The sequence below is a fragment of the Lissotriton vulgaris genome, chromosome 3_1 (assembly GCF_964263255.1).
Source record: "Lissotriton vulgaris chromosome 3_1, aLisVul1.2, whole genome shotgun sequence".
Lineage (NCBI taxonomy): Eukaryota > Metazoa > Chordata > Amphibia > Caudata > Salamandridae > Lissotriton > Lissotriton vulgaris.
In genome coordinates, this window is record NC_141689.1 from 2,098,075,457 (window position 1) to 2,098,100,426 (window position 24,970).

Genomic DNA, 24,970 nt, shown 5'->3' on the forward strand with positions numbered 1-24,970 from the left:
CACATGGTAGTGTTGTCCGTGAACACCTACACTAGCCTTCTCTTGATTGATGGAAGGCAGGAAGACTTAATGCCAGCTGGATTGCCCAGAGCTCCAGAAGGTTGATGTGGAGTCCAGAGGATACCAGAGCCCTCTGATCTCCGCCTCTCCCAGATGGTCACCCCATTGTAGGAGTGACAATCTGCCACTACTGTCAGATCTGGTTGGGAGAGGGATAGGGTTCTGCCGCTCACCTAATTGTGGTTTGTTAAGCACCACTGCAGCTCTTGTGAATTTCCTTCCAAGAGCTGGGCAAAGTCGGAGACATTTCCCTGATGCTGCGCCCACTGGAACTTCAGGTCCCACTGGACAGCTCGCATATGCCATCGGGCATGTGTCACAAGCATGGTGCAGGAGGCCCTAAGGCCCAGCAGCCTCAGGGTCAAACTCCTCAAAATCCATGATAGAGGCTATAACATTGGTATCACTGCCCGAAAATCTTGGACTTGCCGTTTGGAAGGAAAGGCCCGAAACTGCACCGTGTTCAGAAGAGCTCCGATGAAGGGGAGCATTTGAGAGAGAGACAGGTGTTACTTCGGCACATTGATAGTGAACCCTTGCAAATACAGGAGTTCATAGTAACAAATGTTATTAACTACCTAACTTGATAGTATTTATTTTATCCACAATACAAGGTTGAGCTAACCCATGTAAGAATTCCAATGTTTTATTTGTATGTCTCCTGCACTGAACATTTGGGTACTCTATAGCTTTTTGAGGATTTAAACTTGTGACACGCAGGTAAAACAATTATATCGGCAACAAAACCCACTGAACTGCAAAGTGGGAAACAATTTAGTGTTTTCCTTTCCAAATTATCCCCTTTTCTAGCACTGCCACTAAAGATGCCATTGCCTTGAAAAGTACGAATATAAATCCCGTTCAAGAAATTTAGGCAAAAGGAAAGCTTAATTCTGAGGTATGCCTATGTTAATTTAATATAGTATAGGATTCATTAGATGATAGGAACTGCAACTGGATCATCCACTGGCAAGAAAGTTATTTGGGAGTTACCCTTGCAGTTGGTTGGTGATATAATAAGATCTGTATCTGTCAATTCACTAAAACTGCTGTTTGTTCTAAAAAATAACTTGATCTATTTTAAACCTATGCTAAAATGTTGTATTCTGCAAAACCAATCCTGATATAATGTTTCATGCTTTAGGTCTTACATTCAACTTCATCTATCAGTCTTCTTGGACTTTCGTGAAATATATTTTGCTCTCAGCTAGTAGACAACATTGAGAACCAACTTTGATCAGAGACTGCTGAATGAAAGGGCACAGAGGCAGCAAGTCAGGACTAGTTACACCAAAGCACATATTAACTTAACTGTTACTTTCTGCTGTTAGTTTTTCATGTGTAGCACCGCTCCCAAGCATGCAAGAGCATCTCATGAAGGTTTGTCAGCCTGCATTTCAAGTACATACAAACATACCTGATACTTTCTGCTGACGACGGACAGAACCCAGAAGCACATATCCCAGAAATGCTGAGCACTGGCTGTGCCAACACGGTGTCAAACATGTTTCTATTTGTAATTCAATAGCACTATGAACTGAATCTACCAGAATGTAGTACAAGAACAGCTACTACTGACTTACTGGCAGAGTGCCCCCATTTCCCCCAACTGAAATGAAAGTTCATGTTCAACTTGAAACAGGCCAAGACAGAATGGGCTGTATGTGCCGCTAGTCATATAAAATGCGTATCTAATAGAGAACTATATGATGTGAAATGGAGGAATGTAGCACAACTTAATTACTGGAATTTTACTGCGTCCTTAAACTGTGACCATTTGCGCAAAGTAGTCACATTAACAAAGTTAGCTTGAGAATTCAAATATTCACCCTATAGTCCAACTAATTTAGTAAATTACACAAGGTAAAACAAAACAAATAACAGTGTATGTGGGACTTGTGTTTTAAAGATGACTATCACTATTTTGAAATCTTGCATCATGAGGAGTTGACATTTTAATTGTATTTTTAATAAATAATCAAGCACAGCAATTCGTGAACATTATGACTGTTTTGAAACAATGCAAACTTAATATTTACATAACTAAACAGCTTACCTTCTCAGTGGCACAGGTTCAACTCTGAAAGTAAAAGAAAAATATCCGTTACTTGAGGCATAATCGCACTAGGTTGAATTACAGAACACACTGTACATACTGCCTCAAACGTGGAAACCTTATGAGCAAGTCTAAGAATCCCAGGCACACTGTACTAATATCACTCAGGTGTCTAAGACAAACCTCCAAAACAGAGTAGAGTAAAGGGCAACCTAACTCAAAACTTGCAAGTGCTTCAAGTCTTCTGTCTGGGTATAACCCTGTACTACGATGAGATATGAGCCATTACACCGGAATATATACATTTTCCACTAGCTTTGTAGAGCACAAGACCCATCATCATTATTCAACTTAAACTCTGAAAAATGTAGAGCGCATTTGCTTAAACATGACAATGAAAAGACACCGAAGATAACATGGCCCTGAAATGTGTGAGCATGAAAGTCGTCCAGGAGAAAGAATTTAGACAGGGTAGCTCTCCAACAGAGTCTGGAAGAACATTAGACAGTAGGAAGGATTAATTTGGAGGTCTACCTAGGTTAATATAATATGGCACAGGGTACATCAGATGATAAGAACTGCAACTGGATCATCCTCCAGGATAAGAATGAAACAAAGGCAGTTCTCAATGTTGATTGTCACTAAACAACATTGTTTCTAAGGACTAATGAGTCAGACAGCTAATGCAATATGGAAATCTGTTTATTACCACAGAACTGTGGAAAGACGTTGCCCATTAAAATGGGGTATATGTAATAATATCTCAATCAGAAAAGTAGGAAACAAAAACAATCACCCTAAAATGGTATTTTAGTCACTGCCTACAATAAAAATGTGTTCCTAAACCACAAATGAAATCTTGTTTTCTAAAACATGGTACCAACACAGAAACTTATTGATACCCAAAAGAACAAGTCACGTACCCTCAGTAACGCTCTTTCTGGTGGATACTCATCTAACCGCAGAGTCTTCACCTTAGAATATTCCCTAAGCACCAGACTTGACCTGGAGATTTTTTTGCAGCAGTGCTCAGGGGCACCACTAGGTGACATTGTGCAGCTCTGCACTGGCTTCATACCGCCCAGAAAATGCTAGACTGGAGTCACAGAGACCTGATATCAGTTCTGACTTTTCCTTTTAGGCGCCCTCAGATGCAGAGTGCTGCATACTAACTAGTGAGATGGTATCGCTATATAGATGACATCTGGTGTCAGTGGAGAGGAACTGAGGCACTATTGACTGAATTTCATGAATGGCTGAACACTAGACATCCGGATATAAAATTCAGCATGGCTTGCAGCAATACACGCCTAACATTTTTAGATGTAGAAGTGTTTCACCAAGATAGCGAGTTGGCAACAACTCTATATCGCAAAAAAACAGGTAAGAATACCATCCTCCATTATCGCAGCTTCCACCCGCACAGTCTAAAAGCAAATTTACCATACAGTCAGTTGCTACGAATCAGGCGCAATTGCTTGAGGAAGGAAGACTACCTAATACACGCAGAAATGCTGTGTAACCAACTTTCTAAAAGAGGATATCCCCAAAAAATGTTAAAACACACGTCCAAGCGTGCGTGGTTCACGCCCCGGGAAGCGTTACTAACAAAAAAGGACAAAAAGCCATTAGAACAACTGGTGTGTGTTACCACATACGGTCCACTCACCAATAAATTCAAATCAATAGTTTTGAAACATTGGCATTTGTTGTCTAATTTAAACATTCCATTCCCCAAGCCAATGTTTGCATTGAAGAAAAACAAAAGCATAGGGCAGCAAATAATCAGAGCTGATTTGGGTACCCCTCAAGCAAAGAGTGACTTACCCACGTTGTGGAAGTTAAACCCAGTGAAGGGCCACCACAATGTGGAACCTGTATATCGTGCGCAAGCACTATTGAAGGTTCCACATTCGAACATAACACCATTAGATGGACTCACACCGAGTTTACAAATTGCAAAAGCAAAAATATAGTCTATGTAATCATTTGTCCGTGTGATAAAAAATTTTACATCGGCAAAACCACACAACAGATTTCACAGAGATTGGCCCAACACCGATCAAGGATTAAACAAAAGCTGTTGAATGCACCAATGGTCCAACACTGTCTTGATCAAGGTCACTCAGAAAAAGAACTAAAATGGTCAGTACTATCAAAAATAAAAATTCCACCAAGAGGAGGAAACGTAGAAACACTACTACTAAAGAGAGAAGCCTATTTGATTCAGAAATATGACTGCGTGGGTGCAGGATTGAATGAACACGAAGAATGCCACAATCAGTAAATGGGTCTAATGTAAAATAGATCACTGATAAACGCCTTTCAGAACCGCGAACAAATTGGACTACATGTCCCATAAGCCCCAGGTCACATGTCCAGTCTTTATACAACCACAACACTCACTCACACGAGTGATCACGAAGCAGACAGCAGCATTCCAAATGAACTCCGCAGGTAAACGCTGCACGCGCTTATTAAGATAGAGCACAAACATGCGGAGTATGAGTCCTTTAACATAGTTTCCCCTCACTCTTTCAGCACTAATGGCAATCCTGGAATAGAACCAAAAGGTGACGCCCCAAACACCGAATGCTCGGCGTTCAGCACGTTGGGAATTGACTAAAGTAAGTGCCCGACATCCTTATAAACGGCTTCTAACTAAAGTAGCATAGTGAAAATACATGTCCCGCTAATTTAAATTCACCTCAATCTCCGCAGCATAAACAGCGATCTTTACAATCGACCCAAAGAGGTGGCGCCCCTTTTGATGAAAAGCCTGGTGCGCCACGCCTTAGCAAACAATAACAAGTAAGTGCACGTCATTCTGGCAGCCTGCCGTTGACTTTTGTCTGCAAATCGATTAGTAAGTTTACTACAAAAACGTCTAAATAATATTACAGCTTTTGGTGATTTCCGACTGAATAAGACAGAAATCACAGACTGGATGACATGTATCGCCTGACAATCACGTGAGTTGAATTCTCAACATCTTTTCCAAACTAACGTTAAACGGTCCCTTGAGACAACAAATAGAAATAACATCACTGTTTGTAATTTCAGACAACAGTGAATCAATTCAACCAAGAGCCCCAGGATATGGATTAAACACATGTAAATTCCACAATAAGGTAATAAGAATTATCAACATATACAACAATTGGTGACACCACAGGTTAAGGTCCCAGACTAAAGCATGCCCTTTGCTTATATTCATATAGGTACCCAGCCCAAAGCCCTGAAGAAGAGCCTCACAAGTAAAAGATAGGCTCGGAAACGCGTCGGCTAACTACACATTCGCTTCAATTTCGAATGTTTTTTTTTTCCGCATAAGGCTTTCCAAAAACAATTGTAATGAATGAAATATGTTAAGCATGCCTTTGAGTCACTAGGCCAGACTCTCAGCAAAAATTGCATCTTAGAGGCCTTGTAGAAGTAGTCGGTAGGGTACTACCATGAGGATGAATAATTGACAATTTTGTTTGATAAATGTTTTTGATAAAAATTGTCACAAGTATTTATGTATGCTTTACACAATAATTGTTTTCTGCACTTGTATGTTATATGTCACTGTGTAAGACAGAGAGTAAACCTCGGATTTTCTTTAAAAAATTGTAAAAAGTTGTTTCACTATTTCCTAATAAATAAAATAAAAAAAGAACCTAAGGATTAAACACCTTAAGCTGAGATTCTGCTCTAAATAATAAAGTTGCAGAAGAAAAACAGTGACCGGGTCCCCTCCCTTTTTTTGAAAGCATACTAACTAGGGACATTTAAAGATGTTAAAAAAGGCCACTCTACAGAACAGTGAGGTAGGAGGTCAGTGTGGAATCTGTGATTAGACAGTTATTCACTTGAAATAGAGTTGCTGAAAGTAAGTAACTTGTTCTTCTGACGGATACTTCAAAACACAGATTCCTCACCTTACAATAGATACCAAAGCAGAACCTCCTCAAGATGAAAGGTCTGTGGAGTGGGGTGAACTCTAACCACAATGTCCTGCAGAACTGAACGGATCTTGCCGTCAATGCAGTAGTGCTTCATGAACATATGCACCAATGCCCACATTACACCCTTTCAGATATCAGTGACAGGAACCCCTCGCCACAATGCAGTAGTAACAATCTGAGCCCTGGTAGAATGGACTCCTAGATCTTCCAGTGGCTGCTTCTTGGCCAGTGCGTAGCAGATCGTAATGCACAGGACTATCCACTTTAACAAGGTCCTCTTCTGCACAGTCTTCCCTTTCTTTGCTCTAGAGAGCCCCACAAACAGCAGATTGTTCTCTTGATGATCTTTGGTACGATCTAGGTAAAAGCTCAAAGCTCTTTTGGGGTTCAATCAATCAATACATTTGTAGAGCGTGCTACTCACCCGTGAGGGTCTCAAGGCACTAAGGGTGGGGGAGGGGGGCTGAGGGACGGCAGTTACTGGTCGGACAGCCATGTCTTGAGGCGTCTCCTGAAAGTCAGCAGGTCCTGGGTCTTGCGTAGATGGGCGGGGAGGGTATTCCATGTCTTTGCGGCGAGGTAGGAGAAGGATCTGCCGCCGGTGGTTGTTCAACGGAACGCGTGGGATGGTGGCAAGGTCGAGGTCGGCGGAGCGCAATTGGCGGTTCGGAGTGTAGAAGGACAGTCGTTCATTGAGGTATGCTGGTCTGGCTTTGTGGAGAGTTTTGTGCGCGTGGGTGAGGAGCCTGAAGGTGATCCTCTTGTTGACCGGGAGCCAATGCAGGTCTCGTAGGTGGTTGGTGATGTGGCTGTGGAGGGGGGAGTCCGAGGACGAGGAGTGCGGAGGTGTTCTGTATGCGCTGGAGTCTCTTCTGGAGTGTAGCTGTGGTTCCTGCGTGGAGTGCGTTGCGGTAGTCTAGCCTGCTGCTGACGAGCGCCTGGGTGTCTGTCTCCTGGTTTCAGTGGGGATCTATCTGTAGATTTTCTGGAGCATTCGGAGAGTGTTGAAGCAGGATGAGGAGACGGCGTTGACTTGCTGGGTCATGGCGAGCGTTGAGTCCAGGGTGAACCCCAGATTACTTGCATGGTTTGTGGGTGTCGGGGAGGGGGGCTCCCAGCACAGTAGGCCACCAGGAGTCGTCCCATCCGAGAATGATGACCTCCGTCTTCTCTGATTTAAGTTTCAGGGGGCTGGTCTTCATCCATTCTGCGACGGCCTTCATTCCCACTTCGAGGTTGGATTTGGCAATGGCCGGGTCTTTGGTGAGGGAGAGGATCAGCTGCGTATCGTCGGCGTACGAGACTATGTTGTGGTGGTGCTGTCTGACGATGTTGGCGAGCGGAGCAATTAAGATGTTAATGTTGCCTCTCCTCTTTTGAGAGGTAAGGGAGAGAATAGAAAGTTGGTAGACTGATTCATTGCCAATCATGGAAGGGAGTCACCAATTTCAATAAGGCAGCCAACTGAGTCCTTAGCACCAATTTTTTGAAGAAAAAAATGATGCAGTGCCTCAAGTTCACTCATGCAACAAGCTGACAATTGCAATGAGGAAGACACTCTTTAAGGTTGAAAAATGCAGCTAGCAGTTACTAATCAGACTGAAATGTTTACACAAGTAATTTCAAGACCAAGTTAGAGTTGCACTGTGGCATCACGAAGGCCAAGGGAGGAAATATGTATGCTAATCCTTTAATAAATCTCATCGGAACAGGTGATCTGAAGAAGGACAGTTGGCCTCCTGGCACAAGATCCAAAACCATACCCGGCCCTGTTTGTTGCAGTACCACATGACAATGGCATTGCCTGTGAGAATCTGCACAAGCTCCCTTTGATGGGAGGTAGGATGGCCTTCAGAGTCAAACAAATGGCCCACAGCTCCATAAGACTGATATGGAGCTGGCCTCCATCGGAAGCCAGCATCTTCTGCTCTCCAACTTCTTCAGATGACAAGCCCCCCTCAACTCAGAAGTGATGGCACCGCTGTCTTAAGGTGGGAAAAAGAGGATGTCTTGCCAAACTGCAGTCTGTCTGCCACCATTGGAGATCTTGAGCTGTTAACACAAAAATAGGGATGGTCTTGGGAAAGTGGCTCTGGAGTCAAGCCCACTGGGACTCAAATTCTACTATAAAGCTTGCATTTGCCTCTTGGCCAGCTTGACAAAGAGAATGCATGAGGCTAAGATGCCAAGAAACTTCAGGGCCACCCTCCCCTTAATCCACAAGTGAACCTGAAACATCAAGATTATAGACAACATGTCTTGGGCTTGTTGCTGCAGAGGGAAAGTGCAGGTCTCTGCACCATTCAGGATTGCTCCAATGAGTCTCTGCGAGGGAATAAGGTGAGATTTTGTATTGTTTATGGTGAAACGCAAACGTTCTGCCACCATTTGGAAGTAGTCCATGACTTACTGACTGACTGATTTGCTTGCCTTTAGCAGCCAGTCCTCCCGATACAGGAATTCAGCAACTGCCAAGCTCTAAAAAAAAAAAAAAGGGCAGTGAGGCCAAAGGGAAGATCAGTACACTAAAAATACTTCTGGCCCACTTTGAAGTGCATTTATGGGACTGCAAACAGGTAAATGAAAATACGCGTTGTGCAAGTCCAAGGACATTATCTAGTCACCTGGGTCCAGAGAAGATCTGGGCCACTGTGAGCATTTTGAATGTACTTTTCCATAGGACGGTGTTGAGGGGCAGGAGGTCCAAGATACGTCTGAGGCCACCATCTTTTGTTGGACGAGGAAATAGAGCATCAACCCCACATTTCTCAGAGTCCTGTCACCCTTTCTATGGCTTTATTCAACAAGGAGCAGAAGGGGTTCTATACGGATCAAGTCAAACACCCACTCAATAGTACAAAACACAATACGACCTGACCCTGCTGTGAGAACAGATTCACTTTGACTTCATGTGCATCTGTAGCTCCCCCAACTTTGTGTGCTACATGGGCGATTACTTGTATACCTTTCTCCCACCATGAATCCCTGTTCTCTACCTTGTTCTCTACCTTGTTATGTTCCCCTCGTGTACATACCCTATCGTGCAGTGCAACACAAATCCTGATACAATAAAGTAATGTGAATAATGTGTGCAAAGGTATGGAGTGCCTCACGGAATTAACCCCATGGGAGTCCACTGGTAGGTTCTCTCCAGTGGGCTCTGGTTCTCATCATTAGCACAACCATACCAAAACAAAAATTAAATATAAAAAAAAATAATGTGCAGCTATAGTGAACAACCAGTGAACCAGTCATGAAGATACTAGTGATATAAGCGTTCGGACGTGTCTCCCTAATGCTTATAGTTACTGACCCCAAATAACGTGAGACCCAAAAACAGTAATCGGGTCTACGGATTGTGTATCCTTTCTGTAAGCATGCATTATTAGTGAAAATGAGTTGGTTTTTTAAACTAAGGAGATGTCACACTGTGGAAATAGTATACTGCATTTAATAATGAACAGATCAAACTTTTAATTTAGTCACTGTCTTATTTCAAAGTAAGAGTGCATTTCATAATCATGCATGTTGCTGACGTTACTGTGGTTATTCCAGAGTATGGACAAAATCTGGTTCAAACCCCTCCAATGAATGTTTAAGATTCTCTGGTTGAATTGCCCAATTCCAGATATCTATCTACATGAATGATTTGCTGTCTGTTACTTGATAGATCAACAGATAACAAAAAAGATCAGACTATTTTCTCTTTACTGCAGATTGCTCATGGTCTTTAATAATAATGATGATTTACATGAGGCGATTCAGTAGCTTGTGCATGTGTGTTTTTGAATACTTTTCTTCTGCCAAAGAGATCTTCTTTCTATTTCTAGGACTCATTTGCTCAATTGTGCCCATTACATGTTGAAATAAAAACATCTCACACTCTACACGAGCACCCCTGTTTTCAAAATTCTGAGACTGTAGGTTACCAAATATTTTAGGACTATCACTGGGGTGGGATGTCCAATCTGACACAGTATGATCTGAACTCAATAAAGAGTTTTCAACACTAGAGACTCATTATCAACCTCACTGATCTTTAAAGACGCGCTGTTGCAAGTGTTCATGTAACCGAGAATTATTGGACTACTAAAAGTTCACTGAAAGCACAGAGGGAAACTCAAAAAGACCCAATCTGGAACTGAGCAACAGCGAATGTTAATGAAGTTGCTCTCTCCGAGGCCCATCCACCAAAACCAGGTTTGCAACCAGGGTATTCAGTATACAGTACTTAATGTGTTCAAGCTCCGACCGTAGGTCACCACATGACCAACAACACTGGCTCGAAAACAAGATCATCTATGGATAAGGAGATGGGCATCGACAGATACTACAATCTCGATGGAAATTTCTTACCCCAAAAATAGCTCAAAGTAATGGATCCCCATTTACTAAACGGGAGACACTGAACTGCACTATGCATAGTTCTGTTGCACTCGTAGTCATTTCCTGCTTATGGTAAGTTGTGGGATGTACACAGGTTACAGTGCGGCGGATTCCCTGGGTCGAGTTGGTAAGCTGCCTCAGCCTGGGTACCTAAAACTAGAAAGTATTTCCTGGTGATACTGCAAAAATAGATAGTTTCTTTTAAGGGAGATGGCTAGGTATATTGAAGCATACAGCCGTATGATCTAGGAAAGCGATACACTCCTGAAACAGGAAGGAAAGCCTCTGGGAAACAATCACTATCCAACTACCAATTCAGATGCTTCAGAATTCGGTAGTAACTACTACGGTTTAATTAAAAGGTCAGCTTCGAGTGAGCTGCTTCTCAGTGCCAAAACTTGGCTCAGATATCTCATCTTATTCTTGTGGTATCTGACATAGGATGAAAGTCAATGGTGGAGAATTACAGAAGAAGAGTTCTCCCAGTATAGTTTTAGGTCCAGAGGAGGGAGGAAAAAACCAAAGCTAGAGAAGTACCTCTGATCAGACCTATATTTCTTTTCCAGTGATAATCTTCACAGTAAATTTAAAAAAGGATGCCATATGTAAGAAAAAGACATGTAATTTATTCAAACATTGTTTTTATTATTTTTCTCATTTTACCTTTCGGTTTATATATTTTTTTTATCATAAATACATAATAATTTGTTTACATACAAAAGATTTAAGTACCTACTACGATGCCAGAACCATCCACGCACTCAACACCGGACGATCACACATCTGCTTCCTGGCCGCCCCGAAGCGCACCCACTGAGCTTTCACCTGCCGGAACTGCAGCTTCACAAGCATCCGCCCCACCATGCTGCCGACCAGGAAAGAACCTAACCACCTCAGATGCATCCTTCTCAACACCCGCTGCGCCCGAAAACACGCCGTTGAACTGTGGGACCTACTCGACTCAACCTCCCCAGACGTCGCCTTCCTGACGGAGACCTGGCTGAACCCCACCTCGGCACCCGACATAGCCATAGCCGTCCCAGAAGGCTACGAGTTCACCCGCAGGGACCGCACCAACGGAGCAGGAATCGCCATCGTCCACAGGAACACTCAGAGTCTCGACCAACACCAACGACACCCTCAGCACCGCCGAACACCTGCACTTTCAGATCCACACCGACCCCAACACCACCCTCAGAGGAACACTCATCTACAGAACCCCCAGACCTAGACCCCAGTTCAGCGACTACATCGCCGACTTAGTCAGCACACACGCCCTCGCCTCCACGGACTACATCCTCCTCGGGGACCTGAACTTCCACCTCGAGAACAACACCACCAATTCTACCACCCTGATCGACAACCTAGCCAACCTCAGACTCAGACAACTCGTCACAACACCCACCCACTCTGCCGGTCACACGCTTGACCCCATCTTCTCCGCAAGCCCCTACGTCTCCTTCAACCACACCACGAACTCCACTGGACTGACCATCGCTGTATCCACTTCACCTTCAAGAAACCCACCACCGCACCCAACAGATGCCTCGCCGCTGCGGGAGCAAAGATACCGAAGACCAGCTAACCACCACCATTGCAAAGAGCCCACCGCCGACCCCACCAACACTGCCGCCCGCAACCTCAGACAGTGGATCAATGACTGCGCCAACACCCTGGCCCCGATCAAGAAACCCTCCATCAGTCACGCCAACAAGAAAGCCAGCTGGTTCACTGAAGACCTCCAGGCCTCCAAACAAATCTGCCGAAAGCTGGAGAAGATCTGGCTCTGTGAACAAACACCAGACAGCCACGCAGCCCACAAGAACGCCACCCGCAGACACCATCACCTCATCAGATCCGCCAAAAGGTCCTCCTTCAAAGACCGCCTAGACAACAACTCGCACGACAGTAAAGAGCTCTTAAACATTGTGAAGTAACTCTCCAACCCCAGCTCCAACACCAACGACGTCCCATCCTCGCAAGACCTGTGCAAGTCGCTGGCCACATTCTTCCAGCGCAAGATCACAGACATCTACAACAGCTTCAACGCCACGACCGCCCCGACAACCACTGAGACCTCCGCCCCCACGACCACCATCCGCACCAACTGCCTGCTCTCCTGGACCAACATCGACGACGACGACACCATCAAGATCATGAACATCATCCACTCCGGATCTCAGTCAGACACATGCCCACACCACATCTTCAATAAAGCCAGCACAGCCATCGCACCCCATCTCCGGAAAGTCATCAACACCTTCTTCGAGAAAGCAACCTTCCCAGAGAGCTGGAAGCACGCCAAGATCAACTCCTTACTCAAGTAACCCAAGGGGGACCCCAAGGACCTCAAGAACTTCCAGCCCATCTCCCTGCTCCCGTTCCCGGCAAAGGTCATCGAGAAGACCGTCAACGAACAACTACCTCGAGGAGAGCAACATCCGGGACCCTAGCCAGTCCAGGTTCCGCAGCAACCACAGCACTGAGACTGCCCTCATCGCCGCCACCGATGACATCCAGTCCCTGCTGGACAACGGAGAAACAGCGGCCCTCATCCTCCTTGACCGGTCAGCCGACTTTGACACGGTCTGCCACCACACACTACGAACACGCCTCCACAACACCGGCATCCAAGAGTAGGCCCTGGAATGGACCACCTCCTTCCTCCCCGGCAGAACACAGAGCGTCCGCCTTCCCCCCTTCCGCTCCGAAGCCACAGAGTTAATCTACGGCGTACCCCAGGGCTCATCCCTCAGCCCAACTCTGTTTAACATCTACATGGCACCACTCACCCACGTCGCCCGTCGGCACGACCTCAACATCATCTCCTACGCCGATGACACCCAGCTGATCCTCTCCCTCACCAACAACCCCCACACCACCAAAACCAACCTTCACGAAGGAATGAAGGCCGTCGTAGAATGGTTGAGGCACAGCCGACTGAAGCTGAACTCGGACAAGAAGGAGGTCCTCATCCTCGGATCCACCCCTTCAGCCTGGGACGACTCCTCATGGCCGACCACACTGGGAACCGCCCCAACACCCACCGACCACACATGCAACCTAGGGGTCATCCTCGACTCCACCCTCTCCATTACTAAACAGGTCAACCCCGTCTCCTCCTCCAACACCCTCTGCATGCTCCGCAGGATCTACAAGTGGATCCCCACTGAAACGAGAAGAACGGTCACCCAGGCCCTCGTCAGCAGCAGGTTGGCCTAAGGAAATGCCCTCTATGAAGGTGCCTCGGCCAAACTCCTGAGACAGCTCCAACGCATCCAGACCTCCTCTGCACGCCTGATCCTCGACATCACTCGCCGCAGCGACATCACTCGCCGCAGCCACATCACACCCCACCTGAGATCATCAGATGCCGTTTGGCTTGATTTTCACTGCCTCTGCTTTCCAGAGTGATGAAGTGTGTTTGGAGGGGGTGTAGGGCTTCAAAATATATCAGAACTGTGTGCTGGTGTTTAGTGCTTCAAGGGAAGATCATGACAGTAGGTTGCAGAAGGTAGTGAAATGTTTTAATGAGAGTAGTTTAACCCTGAAGGAGAGCAAATGTAGGTTTGGGTGTGATGAAATTGTGTATTTAGGACTTAGATTGTCAGGAGCTGGGGTGAAACCAAATAAGGAATTGGTAGACACCATTAAAATTCTTTCTATCCCAGAAAATAAGATTTACTGAGGTTCTTGAGAATGGTTGAATATCATCGTAAGTTCATTTCACACTTTTCAGGCAGAGCCCATAACATGAGTGGGTTGTTGAAAAGGAGGGGAACATTCTTGTAGTCAGAGTTATGTGGAAAAGAGTACAGTGATTTCAGGGAGGCTCTAGCCAAGGCACCCTCATTGGAAGGTTTTAACATGATTGATAAGACATACCTTATAACAGATGCAAGTCTGAAGGGCTTGGGGCAGTGTTAAAACAAGAAAAAGATAGTAAGGAAAATATAGTAATCTTTATTTCAAGAGGTCTCAAGGGTTCAGAGTGCCAATATTCAGTGATTTTGAAAAAAAAAGGACTTAATGCGGTTTTAAGTCGGATTAGTAAATGGGTGGTGTCATTGCAGGATTTTGATTTTAGCGTGAGGTACATTTCAAGAGTGGATACACGGGTGTCAGACTGGTTGTCCTGGTTGGTACAGGTGAAAGATCATCAGGATGATGATGATGGATTGACAGAAGAAGATCAGTCGGATCTAGATGACTATAAAGTGTGTGAGGTAACAGAAGGGGTCATATCGGAACAAGAGTAGAAGGACTATCTGGGTGATGATGAAGTATTGAAATAGGTTTCAGAACAGATAGCGCAGGGTTGAAGCCTAAGAAAGGAAATGGCACCGGAATTTTTTAGGTTTTGGGAGGTAGGAAACAAAGTATCATGGCATCATGGACTATTGTAGAGAGGAACTAAACGTATTCTGCCTGGAGGATTGAGGACGAAGCTGATAGTTCTGGCTCATCAAGGTTTTAGCAAGACCAAGGACAGGTTAAGGCTACATTTTTTGTTCAGATTCGACACAAAGGTGGGGAGAGAGGGATCAGGGACTGTTACGAGTGTAGGAATAGTAATCAGGGGTGTGTGACAAGTAGTCGACCCATGGCGACGATGAATCAATCAGATGGTCTGTGGGAACATGTGGCACTTGATATACTGGGTCCTGTATCTAATAAGTTTGGAGTCAAAGGGAATTTCCCTACACTAACTATATGAAAAATAGTTAGATATTCTAGATGGTACTTTAATATAACACAAACCTATTATGCAAAAAATAATTTTGCCAACAACTAAAATGTAACGTTTATACGCTCTTTATTAAAAAACGTATTTGTTCTTTCTCCCTGTTGGACAGGGTATAATCCTTAACATAAGGAACCCAAAGACAGATTAAAATTTCAGAAAAACCAATCTTTTTCTGAAAAACAAAGAAAATACAACTTTCTCAATACAATAAAAGTTCATTAGACATTCATCATTATAAAAAATCTATTACAATGTACATACACAACAGATTTCACAAAAATAAAAGCACATTACATAATTAAACAACGAACAGAAACCCCTCTTTTCAGTGGAACAGTAGATGTTAGTCCCAAATGATCAGATCCAATAGCCTTATTCTCATATATATGAGTATTCCAATGTCCACGATTGGCGTATTTATGGAAACCACTCGGCTTTACTTGGATTCTACGTGTAAAGTGCGTCGACGCGTTTCGTGTATTGAGCCTTGGATGTGGTCACACCTTCCTCAGGACAATAATGATTGGGGTCATCATCACCATTTTTGGTGGAATCTATCTAGATATTAAAAGAATATATATCGGTCAGTGCATAATTTTATATTTCCTAACCACTTTCATAGGTTACATTTACACTCCGCTTTAGTGTTCCATCTTGTGTGCACCAGCCTCGCTAAAAGACCATTTATATCATTTGTTTGCTATGCACTAAATACACACATATCACCAGGTTTTGTTGCACCTTAAACATTAGACAGTTCAGTAAGAATAGATAAAAACAAGTCTTTATTCTGCATAGTAGAAGCCTAATACCATTAACACTTTAAATGTTGGCATATGAACGATTGGCATATGGGAAACCTGTCTATGGGGTGTGATTTACACATGCCCTCTATAGATATTGGCACACAGCAGTTTCGTACTATTGTTTTTAAATGACCACTATCTATATGTTTGGGTCACTTATACACCCATGCTCTCACTATGCCCGTTAACAACTCAATAACATAGTCCTATGGATATGGGGCTTCTTTACATGTATACAACCAGTCTCTAGGAGACCTCTACTAACCTCTATGATGGAGCTTGGTTAGGCAGAGTCCTTAATCAAAGGGAGTATCCTATTGAATTTCAGTTCAGGCTCAACACTCGTTCCTCTCCTCAGTTGAAAAAGTTTTTTTCATTTATATCCTTATGGACGCTGAGGAGGCAGAGGGTATGCTTTAGTTTTCTTGATAATTTTAAATGTCATTTATACTGTGCTCGGGTATGTTGATGTTTTTTTTTTGTTGCTTCTTATCTCTTGTAGTTTTATTTAGGCGTTTTATTTCAACTTTTCCTAAGATCACGCTAAGCCGATTGGTTTCCATAAATACGCCAATCGTGGACATTGGAATACTCATATATATGAGAATAAGGCTATTGGATCTGATCATTTGGGACCAACATCTACTGTTCCACTGAAAAGAGGGGTTTCTGTTTGTTGTTTAATTAAGTAATGTGTTTTTATTTTTTTGAAATCTGTTGTGTATGTACATTGTAATAGATTTTTTATACTGATGAATGTCTAATGAACTTTTATTGTATTGAGAAAGTTGTATTTTCTTTGTTTTTCAGAAAAAGATTGGTTTTTCTGAAATTTTAATGTCTTTGGGTTCCTTATGTTAAGGATTATACCCTGTCCAACAGGGAGAAAGAACAAATAAGTTTTAAAGAGCGTATAAACGTTACATTTTAGTTGTTGGCAAAAATTCTTTTTTGCATAATAGGTTTGTGTTATATTAAAGTACCATCTAGAATATCTAACTATTTTTCATATAGTTAGTCCAGGGAAATTCCCTTTGACTTTGATTGTCTGTAGTACCCTGTTCCCTGGAACAAGTGGGGTCTTCTCTCTCTTGTTAACTCTAATAAGTTTGGGCAGTATTATGTACTGGTGATGGTTGATCTTTACTTTAGGTGGACGGAGAGAAGGGTTACTCCGGGTATAGAGACTAAAAATGAGCAACATGTTTGAGTGAGGTTTTTGCTAGGGATGGCATACCCGATTCGTTATTAAGGGATTACTGGGTGCAATTAGTTTTGCGTGAGATGGAGGAGTTTCTGTCATAGAAGGGAATTAATCATATGAGGTACGCTCTTTAACACCCTGAATCCAATGGTGTTGTGTAAAGGTTCTATTGTGTTCTCAAGATAGCCATCCAGATAGCAAAACAGGAGGTAACAGATTGGACGGAAAAGATTCAAGTAAGGGTGGGCAAATATCACCTTACCCCACATTCGGTTCCAGGGAGAGTGCCATTTGAATCGTTCAAGGAAAGTCAACCCTAATTTCTGGTGTGTCCTCAGTGGATTGGTCGGTTTGGTGAGAGGGTGTTGAAGGGGAATGATGAATGGTTTGAGAGGCAGAAGAGACAATTGATGTAAAGGAAAGAACACTACGACAAGAGACAGGCAGAGAAGAGGACGGTGGTGACAGAGGGTGATTGGGTCAGGATAAGTTTACCACTAGCCATGAAACAACCAATGAGGGTGATCAAGACATTTAATAATACGGTCAAAGTAAGTGATGAACATACTTGGAATTTGAATAGGGTGATGGTTCTGAGAGATGGTCAACAGTCTATTTTTTCAAAGAGGTGGGAAGAAAATTGAAGGCTCCTTGCTGAAAATAAGAGAAAAGGAGAAATATCTGCTGTTGAAAAATAGGGAAGGGCTGGAATAAGGTGATCTATGAGGGTAAAGAAAGCACCAGCTCAGCTCAAGGATTCTGTGTGATTGCACTGGAGGGAATAGCGTTAAGGTCATATAATCTAGGTATGTTTATATATTCTTTTAGGGTAAAGTGAACATTCTTTCATTGTATGGATTTTATGTTAAAGAATGGAGATATGTGTTATCTGACATAAGGTTATGTTATGTTAGAAAAGATTTCTAGAGCGCACGGCTACTCAGAGTGTCCCGGCGCTTAGAGACAGAAAAGAACCAACAAGCAAGGGGAAAAAAAACAGAAGAAAAAAGGAGAAACAACAGGGAAAGAAGAATAAAACAGAAGAGACCGAAAAAGTTATGATGTCTTTTGAAACAACCAGGTTTTCAATTGCTTCCTGAAAACGAGCAAGTTCGTGAATTTCCTGAGTGGCAGAGGCAGCTTATTCCAAAGTCCAGCCACTAGCACTTGAAAAGAGCGACGCCTTTGCGAGCTCTAAAGTGTTTCGGGGTGACCATAAGATGTTGGTGGGCAGATATTAATGATCTGCCAGGTATATAAAAAGAAACTCTTCTAGAGATTTATTTTGCTCCTATCCCATGCAGGGCCTTAAAGGCAAGAACCAGAGCTTTGAAGCGGATCCTACTACGCACCGGTAACCAGTGCAGATCTCTGAGATGGCCAGAGGTCCGATCTCTAGGCCCTAGGCCCATAACAGCCCTAGCTGCTGTGTCGTGTACTACCTGCAGTTTGTTGAGCTAGAACTCTGGAAGGTCCAAGTAGAGGATGTTGACATAATCCAGCCTTGAGATGATAAGGGCCTGAATAACCATTTTCAATGCTCGATCTGTAAAAGAAATAGGAACCTCCGAAGCATCTTCAGGAGACCAAAACAGGTTCCGACTACTGACTGCACCTGTGATACACCTACATCCACCAACCATGCACGAAACCTAGGGGTCATCCTCGACTCCACACTCTCCATGACAAAGCAGGTCAACACAGTCTCCTCCTGCTTCAACACCCTTTGCAAGCTTCGCAGGATCTTCAAATGGATCCCCACCGAAACTAGAAGGATGGTCACCCAGGCCCTCGTCAGCAGCAGACTGGACTACGGCAATGCACTCTATGCAGGAGCCCCGGCCAAACTCCTGAAACGACTTCAGCGCATCCAGAACGCCTCAGCACGCCTGATCCTCGACATCTCCCACCGCAGCCACATCACACCCCACCTGAAAGATCTGTACTGGTTCCCCACCAACAGGAGGATAACCTTCAAGCTCCTCACCCAAGCACACAAGGCACTCCACAACACCGGACCAGCGTACCTCAACAGACGACTCAGCCTCTACACCACCGCCCGCCAGCTCCGCTCTGCAGACCACGCCCTCGCCACCGTCCCCCGCATCTGAAGAATGACCACCGGCGGCAGATCATTCTCCCACCTCGCCGCCAAGACGTGGAACACCCTCCCCATCTGCCTACGGCAGACCGAATACCTTCTAACATTCAGGATACTCCTCAAGACCTGGGGCTCTTCGAACAGTAGCACCCCCTCCCCCCAGCGCCTTGAGACCCTCACGGGTATGGAGTGCGCTTAACAAATGCTATGATTGTGACCACCGGCGGCAGATCATTCTCCCACCTCGCCGCCAAGACGTGGAACACCCTCCCCATCTGCCTACGGCAGACGGAATACCTTCTAACATTCAGGATACTCCTCAAGACCTGGGGCTCTTCGAACAGTAGCACCCCCTCCCCCCAGCGCCTTGAGACCCTCAGGGGTATGGAGTGCGCTTTACAAATGCTATGATTGATTGATTGTGATACCATAGATAATGCATCATCCATTTTTACTCCCAAGTTCTTTACAGTCCTGACCGCAGCCTGGGGAAGAGACATGTCTTGGGGCCACTATTGTTCCCAGACGTTCAACAGGGGGGAGCTGAAAAAAATTATTTCAGATTTATCTGAATTACGTTTCAAATGGTTATGTTTAAACCAAGCAAAGGTTTCTTTTAGGCACTTGTTGATCTTCTCCCCGTTGAACGCCTCACCCTTCCTGCAGGTGAACAGCAGTTGTGTGTCATCAGCGTACGATATTATTGAGACCTCTTTCTCTTTCGCCATTGTTGCTAGGAGGGCCATGTACATATTAAAGAGTACAGGGCTCAAAATGGAGCCCTGTGGCACACCCACACTCAAAGTTGGTACACTGGCCACGAAGGGGGGTGACCAGACCTCCTGGTTTCTACCCTCTAAAAAGGAAGCAAACCACTTCAGCACCGTGCCCCTGAGCCCACACTCCCTCAGTCTCTGAAGGAGGTGGCCGTGGGTCACGGTGTCGAACGCCACAGAAAGGTCCAAAAGGACCAAAACCGCTTTGCCACCAGTGTCTAGGGTCTCCTTGATAGATTCAGACACCTCCAATAATGCCGACTCAGTGCTGAGATTCTGCCTAAAACCGGACTGGCTAGGATGAAACAGATTATCCTCTGCGAAATTGCTGAGCACTGTGTGGACGTATTTTTCAACTGTTTTTGCAAAAAACGGCAGAAGAGAAATTGGTCTATAGTTAGTGGAAACCATGGGGTCTGCCGTGGTTTTTTTTAATAGAGGAATTATTTTTGCGCTCTTCCATACGACCGGGACCAGTCCGGTATGGAGGGATGTGTTCAAAACACCTTTTTCAGTCGGATTCAGAATTTCTGCCATAGACACCAAGAATTTGGCCAGGCAAGGATCTACAGGCGAGCCAGATTTCAGGCCCTTCATTATTGCCAAAGATGTCTCTAGGTGCATCGGTGGGAAGATGGAGAGGGAAAAACCATCTATCTGGCACTAGGGGCCAGCCTGTTGAATAGACGGCACATCTTTAATGTCTAGGCTAACAAACTCAGATTGTATAGTTACTATCTTTGTGTAAAGGAAATTGGCTAAATTCCTAATCCACTCATCAGAGGGGGAGGCGCACCTAATTGCAGCCTTAGGCGAGGAAAAACTTTTAACAATATCAAAGATCTCTCTGCTTTTATTTTTCGTGCAATCAATCTTTGAGGCAAAGAAACTCTTCTTAGCTGCATATATCTTTTTATGATAGCCTCTTAAGGCCTCTTTATATTTCTTTTTATTTATTTTCCAGGCTCTTTCCTGCCGTTTGCAATCTTTCCTACATTGGCGTAGGGAGTCACTAAACCAAGGAGCTGAGGATCTGATGGTTCTTGCAAGGCACAGAGTAGGAGGAGCTAAGGCCAAAGTGCCTAAGGTGGAAGTTAGTAGTGGAACGTGAGTATGTCATGATAGATGTAGAATGCCTGTGGCGTTCTTTGGTTGGCGGTTGTGAGAAGACCCTGGAGTTGACGGGTGGATGAGGTGTTTATTACTTTCAATAAAAGATATTAAAAGATAATTTGCGGAGGAGCCTCTTGTTTGAAATTCTAGTATGAGTTAAGGGGCAGATGCCACGACTACTGAACCCCCACCCGGTGTTACTATTGTAACAACAGATTCAGATGCTCTCATTTCCTATAGTCATGGAATCAAAAGATTGGCCGGAAAACAAGTACTGCACAATCCTTTTGATTAGTATGTTCTTTTCTTTGGTCAAGGTGTGCAACACAATGCTGTTTCCGTGAATAGAACGAGAGGTGCACAAGGGAAAGATATGGAATCTTTTTCATTGGCTTATGAAAAGCAGAAAGACCACTAGCCTGGAGTAAGTAGTGTGACTGTAAAGGGAAGAGACCAGGATGTACAGAATAACAAGTAAACAAAGATTAGGGGAGGGGGGAAATGGAAGCAAATTACAAGAACAAAGGTTGGGTAAGGCATGAAAAGGTTCACAAGGGTAGGGAGTGCAGCAGGGGGGGCAACACAAGGATAAAGAATTAAAACGTAATGATAATTGCATAAAAACGTTACAGGTAAAATAAAGTTACAAAAAGGCAAAATAATAAGAAAAAAATAATAATACAAGCGACGAATATGCCCCCCCCCCCAAAAAAAAGAAACAACTTGAAATTGATACACGTAAATGACAAGAAACGGTTTTGAATTTGCCAAGGACAAAGTCAGCATTTTTGTTTCAAAATATAGAAATGCTGAATGCACTCGGCTCGGCAATTTCCAATCCTTTACCTAGAACGAGTGACGAACTCAATGATCATGTCTTTTACCCCGTCTACCTAATCCCCATCTCCCCCCGTCCCCACACCCGCCCACCACCACCCCTGGATTTCTTTATAATTCTTTGACACAGTCTCCCGTGGTGCCGTTTGCATTTCCTCTATAACCGAAATTTTCCGAAATGTTCCCTTAAATAACACACACAGACCTAATTTCGAGACCCGCAATGATAAATGTCTGCTGAAATCTCACCAGATATACTAAACATATTCTGCTTAGTGGTTTCAAAGGAGTTAGAATGGTTTCCCCAATTTCTAACGAAAAATCCATCTTACGTCTAAAGTTGGAGCCACAAACCCACATACATCAAACGGAAGTGGAACCAACAAATCAGTGGTGATTTTAGAACTCTGTATATAGCCTTTTTCCGTTGAAGAAACGGTCTGGTTTTAATACAACAAAAACATTCCACTCAAGTAGAAAAGGGAGAAAGAAACGTTCTAGCTGATAATATAAACATGGACTTCCTCTCTGGAGAAAGAGCTAGAGCTAAGATGCAATACATTAGCCTCCCTCTTCTGCCCCACCCCCGCCTGGGGCAGCCTTCCAATTTTAAATCTCAACACAAACAAGAGCCCAAGATCAACCGTTTTACTGTGCTGATAAAGTTAACCATCATATTAAAAATAAGGCAGAGAGCCTTCAAACTAAAACATTATTAAGGGCGCCACGTCAGGAAAACTGCTAGTTTATTTGGCGGTTTCTATTATTCTCCCATAGGTGGTGTTATTTTCAATGTACTGTATAAAATACTTGCTGAAAGTGTTTACGTATCTGCGTGAATGGTAACTTTAAACCAGTCACTTCTCCCCCAGCCCATCATTTCTCATTTTCAAAAACCAGCTTTTATTACCTCAGGGCCGTTCGACTTTCTTTACGCGGCCATGTGGCAGCAGCTTGGCTGCAGATGGCGGACATTTTAGTCACATAAAAAGAGGGGGGAATGGAACGAGGCCTTCTTCCTCCCCCTCTGATACCTGGCAGGCGCACAGAGGCTTTTGGTGGCCTGGAAAGCATTAAGGTTCATTTCCAGCACCCCTGAATGACCAGCCTTTTTTCTTGGCAGTCAATCAAGTTGCCTGACACACAGATGTTGGAAACACGGGCTCGCTCGTAGACGTTGGCTCTAATTTTGTAACACAAAACATTCACCACCACAGAACCACACCACCATCATAGGAACACGTGATCATCACGGATTGAGAAGTAAAAATAACTCGATTTTTAAAAATCATTTACTGTGTGCTCTATTAATTTCACATGTTTGAACAAAGAATATTTCCTCTTGTTAGCCCTCTTAAACCTACGGAAAAACTGGATCTTTCGTGCACCACTCGCAATAAGCAACATGAAACAATTATAAAAGACCCCGCTAGCTCCACATCAGGCTAATCATAAACACGTGTGCCACCATAAAGCAAGCAGAAACCGGTGCAGTCACGTGGTTCAGCGAACGACGACGGCTCTAGACCCACTAGAAACTCTCGGCGTAATAAGCGGAGTTAAACGTGCTGCACATTAAATGAGTTTGGGGACGAGGCCCAATGCTGCCCCCTGGCTGCAACCAACACAATTTAGAATAGCTCTTCTGTCAACCGAGACATTTACATAAATGAATAGAGTCAGATTGCAGTGCGTGGTATTACGTCAAGTTTCTGACTACAAGCATACGTACAGAATCGCACAACTGGACACAGGGGAGAATATAAGTCACCAAGCTAAAAGGCAGACAGGAGACTGAGGAGAAGGCAAGGGGACCAACACATTGGAATCAGCACACCAAATCGGACTTTCTGACCTAGTTTCAGAGAGAACAGTAGCTTTTTTAAAACTTATCTTAATTAGTAAATATATATGTTTGTAAGGCCCTGTCTTGGGGGCCCCGTTCCAGTCATCCAGGTATGAGTACACATGTATATTCTGCCACTGCAAATGCGCTGCTACCACAATAAGAGTTGTTATTAAGACTCTGGCTGACTCTCTCACGATGTTTAAACCACATACCAGAGATTTTTTCCTGAGGCTCTTGTTTGTGAGAGTAGGAAGGTAGGTGTCTTTCAAATCTATAGACGCCATGTAATCTTCTGTTCATAGCAGTGGGAACATATCTAGTATTGCTATTATCTTGAATTTTTATATCTTTACAAACCTGTTTAGGAACCGCCCAGACTTTCTGAAAGCCCTCATTGTGCAGCACCGTCCGGCCCGTAATCTTCGGTCGGCTCACCTCCACCTGCTGGCCACCCCCACCATAAAACTCAAGAAATGAGGCGGCCGCAGATTTGCTCACCTAGCACCCAAGCTGTGGAAGCCCCTTCCCCTGCCAGTCAAGACCAGCAGCTCCTTGCTGCACTTCAGAAGGCTCTTGAAAACCTGGCTCTTCTCCAAAATCGGTTAGCTCGCTCCGCCGTGACCGCGGTACACTTCAGCGCCAGGAAACTTATGGTGTCAGTGCGCTATATAAATCCCGCTTAACATAACATAACATAACTCTTTTGGGATTAGGAAGTAAATGGAATAAATCCCATGATTGTATTCTTCCTTTCGTAGCCTTTCTATTGCCCCCTTCTTTAGGAGATCCTTCACTTCCTTTTGCAATAGTCTGATGTGAGCGCAGCCTTTCTATTTTGGTTTGATAATTGGTAGTGCCTCTTCCAATTCTATGCAGTGTACATGCCTTATGATGTTTAAAGGAGCTGCTAACTTCCACCAGCCCCACTGCTTTAGCATGGCTATTCGTCAGGATTCGTCAACTGCTAGTCCAAACAGACTCTCCCCTGTAAAGGGCATATTAATCCCTATTGCTCGGACTCCCATTTGAAGCCTGAGATCCTGAGCAAGGTATGTCTCCTTAGTGTGGTGCTCTGGCACAGCTGC

At 44.1% G+C, this 24,970-nt stretch overlaps 1 protein-coding gene across 2 annotated transcripts in view; it reads right to left on the bottom strand.

Moving 5' to 3' along the window:
* FIP1L1 (factor interacting with PAPOLA and CPSF1) overlaps positions 1 to 24,970 on the bottom strand; it is a 604,847-nt gene that overhangs the window by 44,946 nt on the left and 534,931 nt on the right. For both annotated transcript variants that reach the window (XM_086962650.1, XM_086962648.1), the window contains exon 15: positions 2,117 to 2,140. In XM_086962650.1, the coding sequence (XP_086818776.1) occupies positions 2,117 to 2,140 (24 nt within the window). The remainder of the gene's footprint in view (positions 1 to 2,116; positions 2,141 to 24,970) is intronic.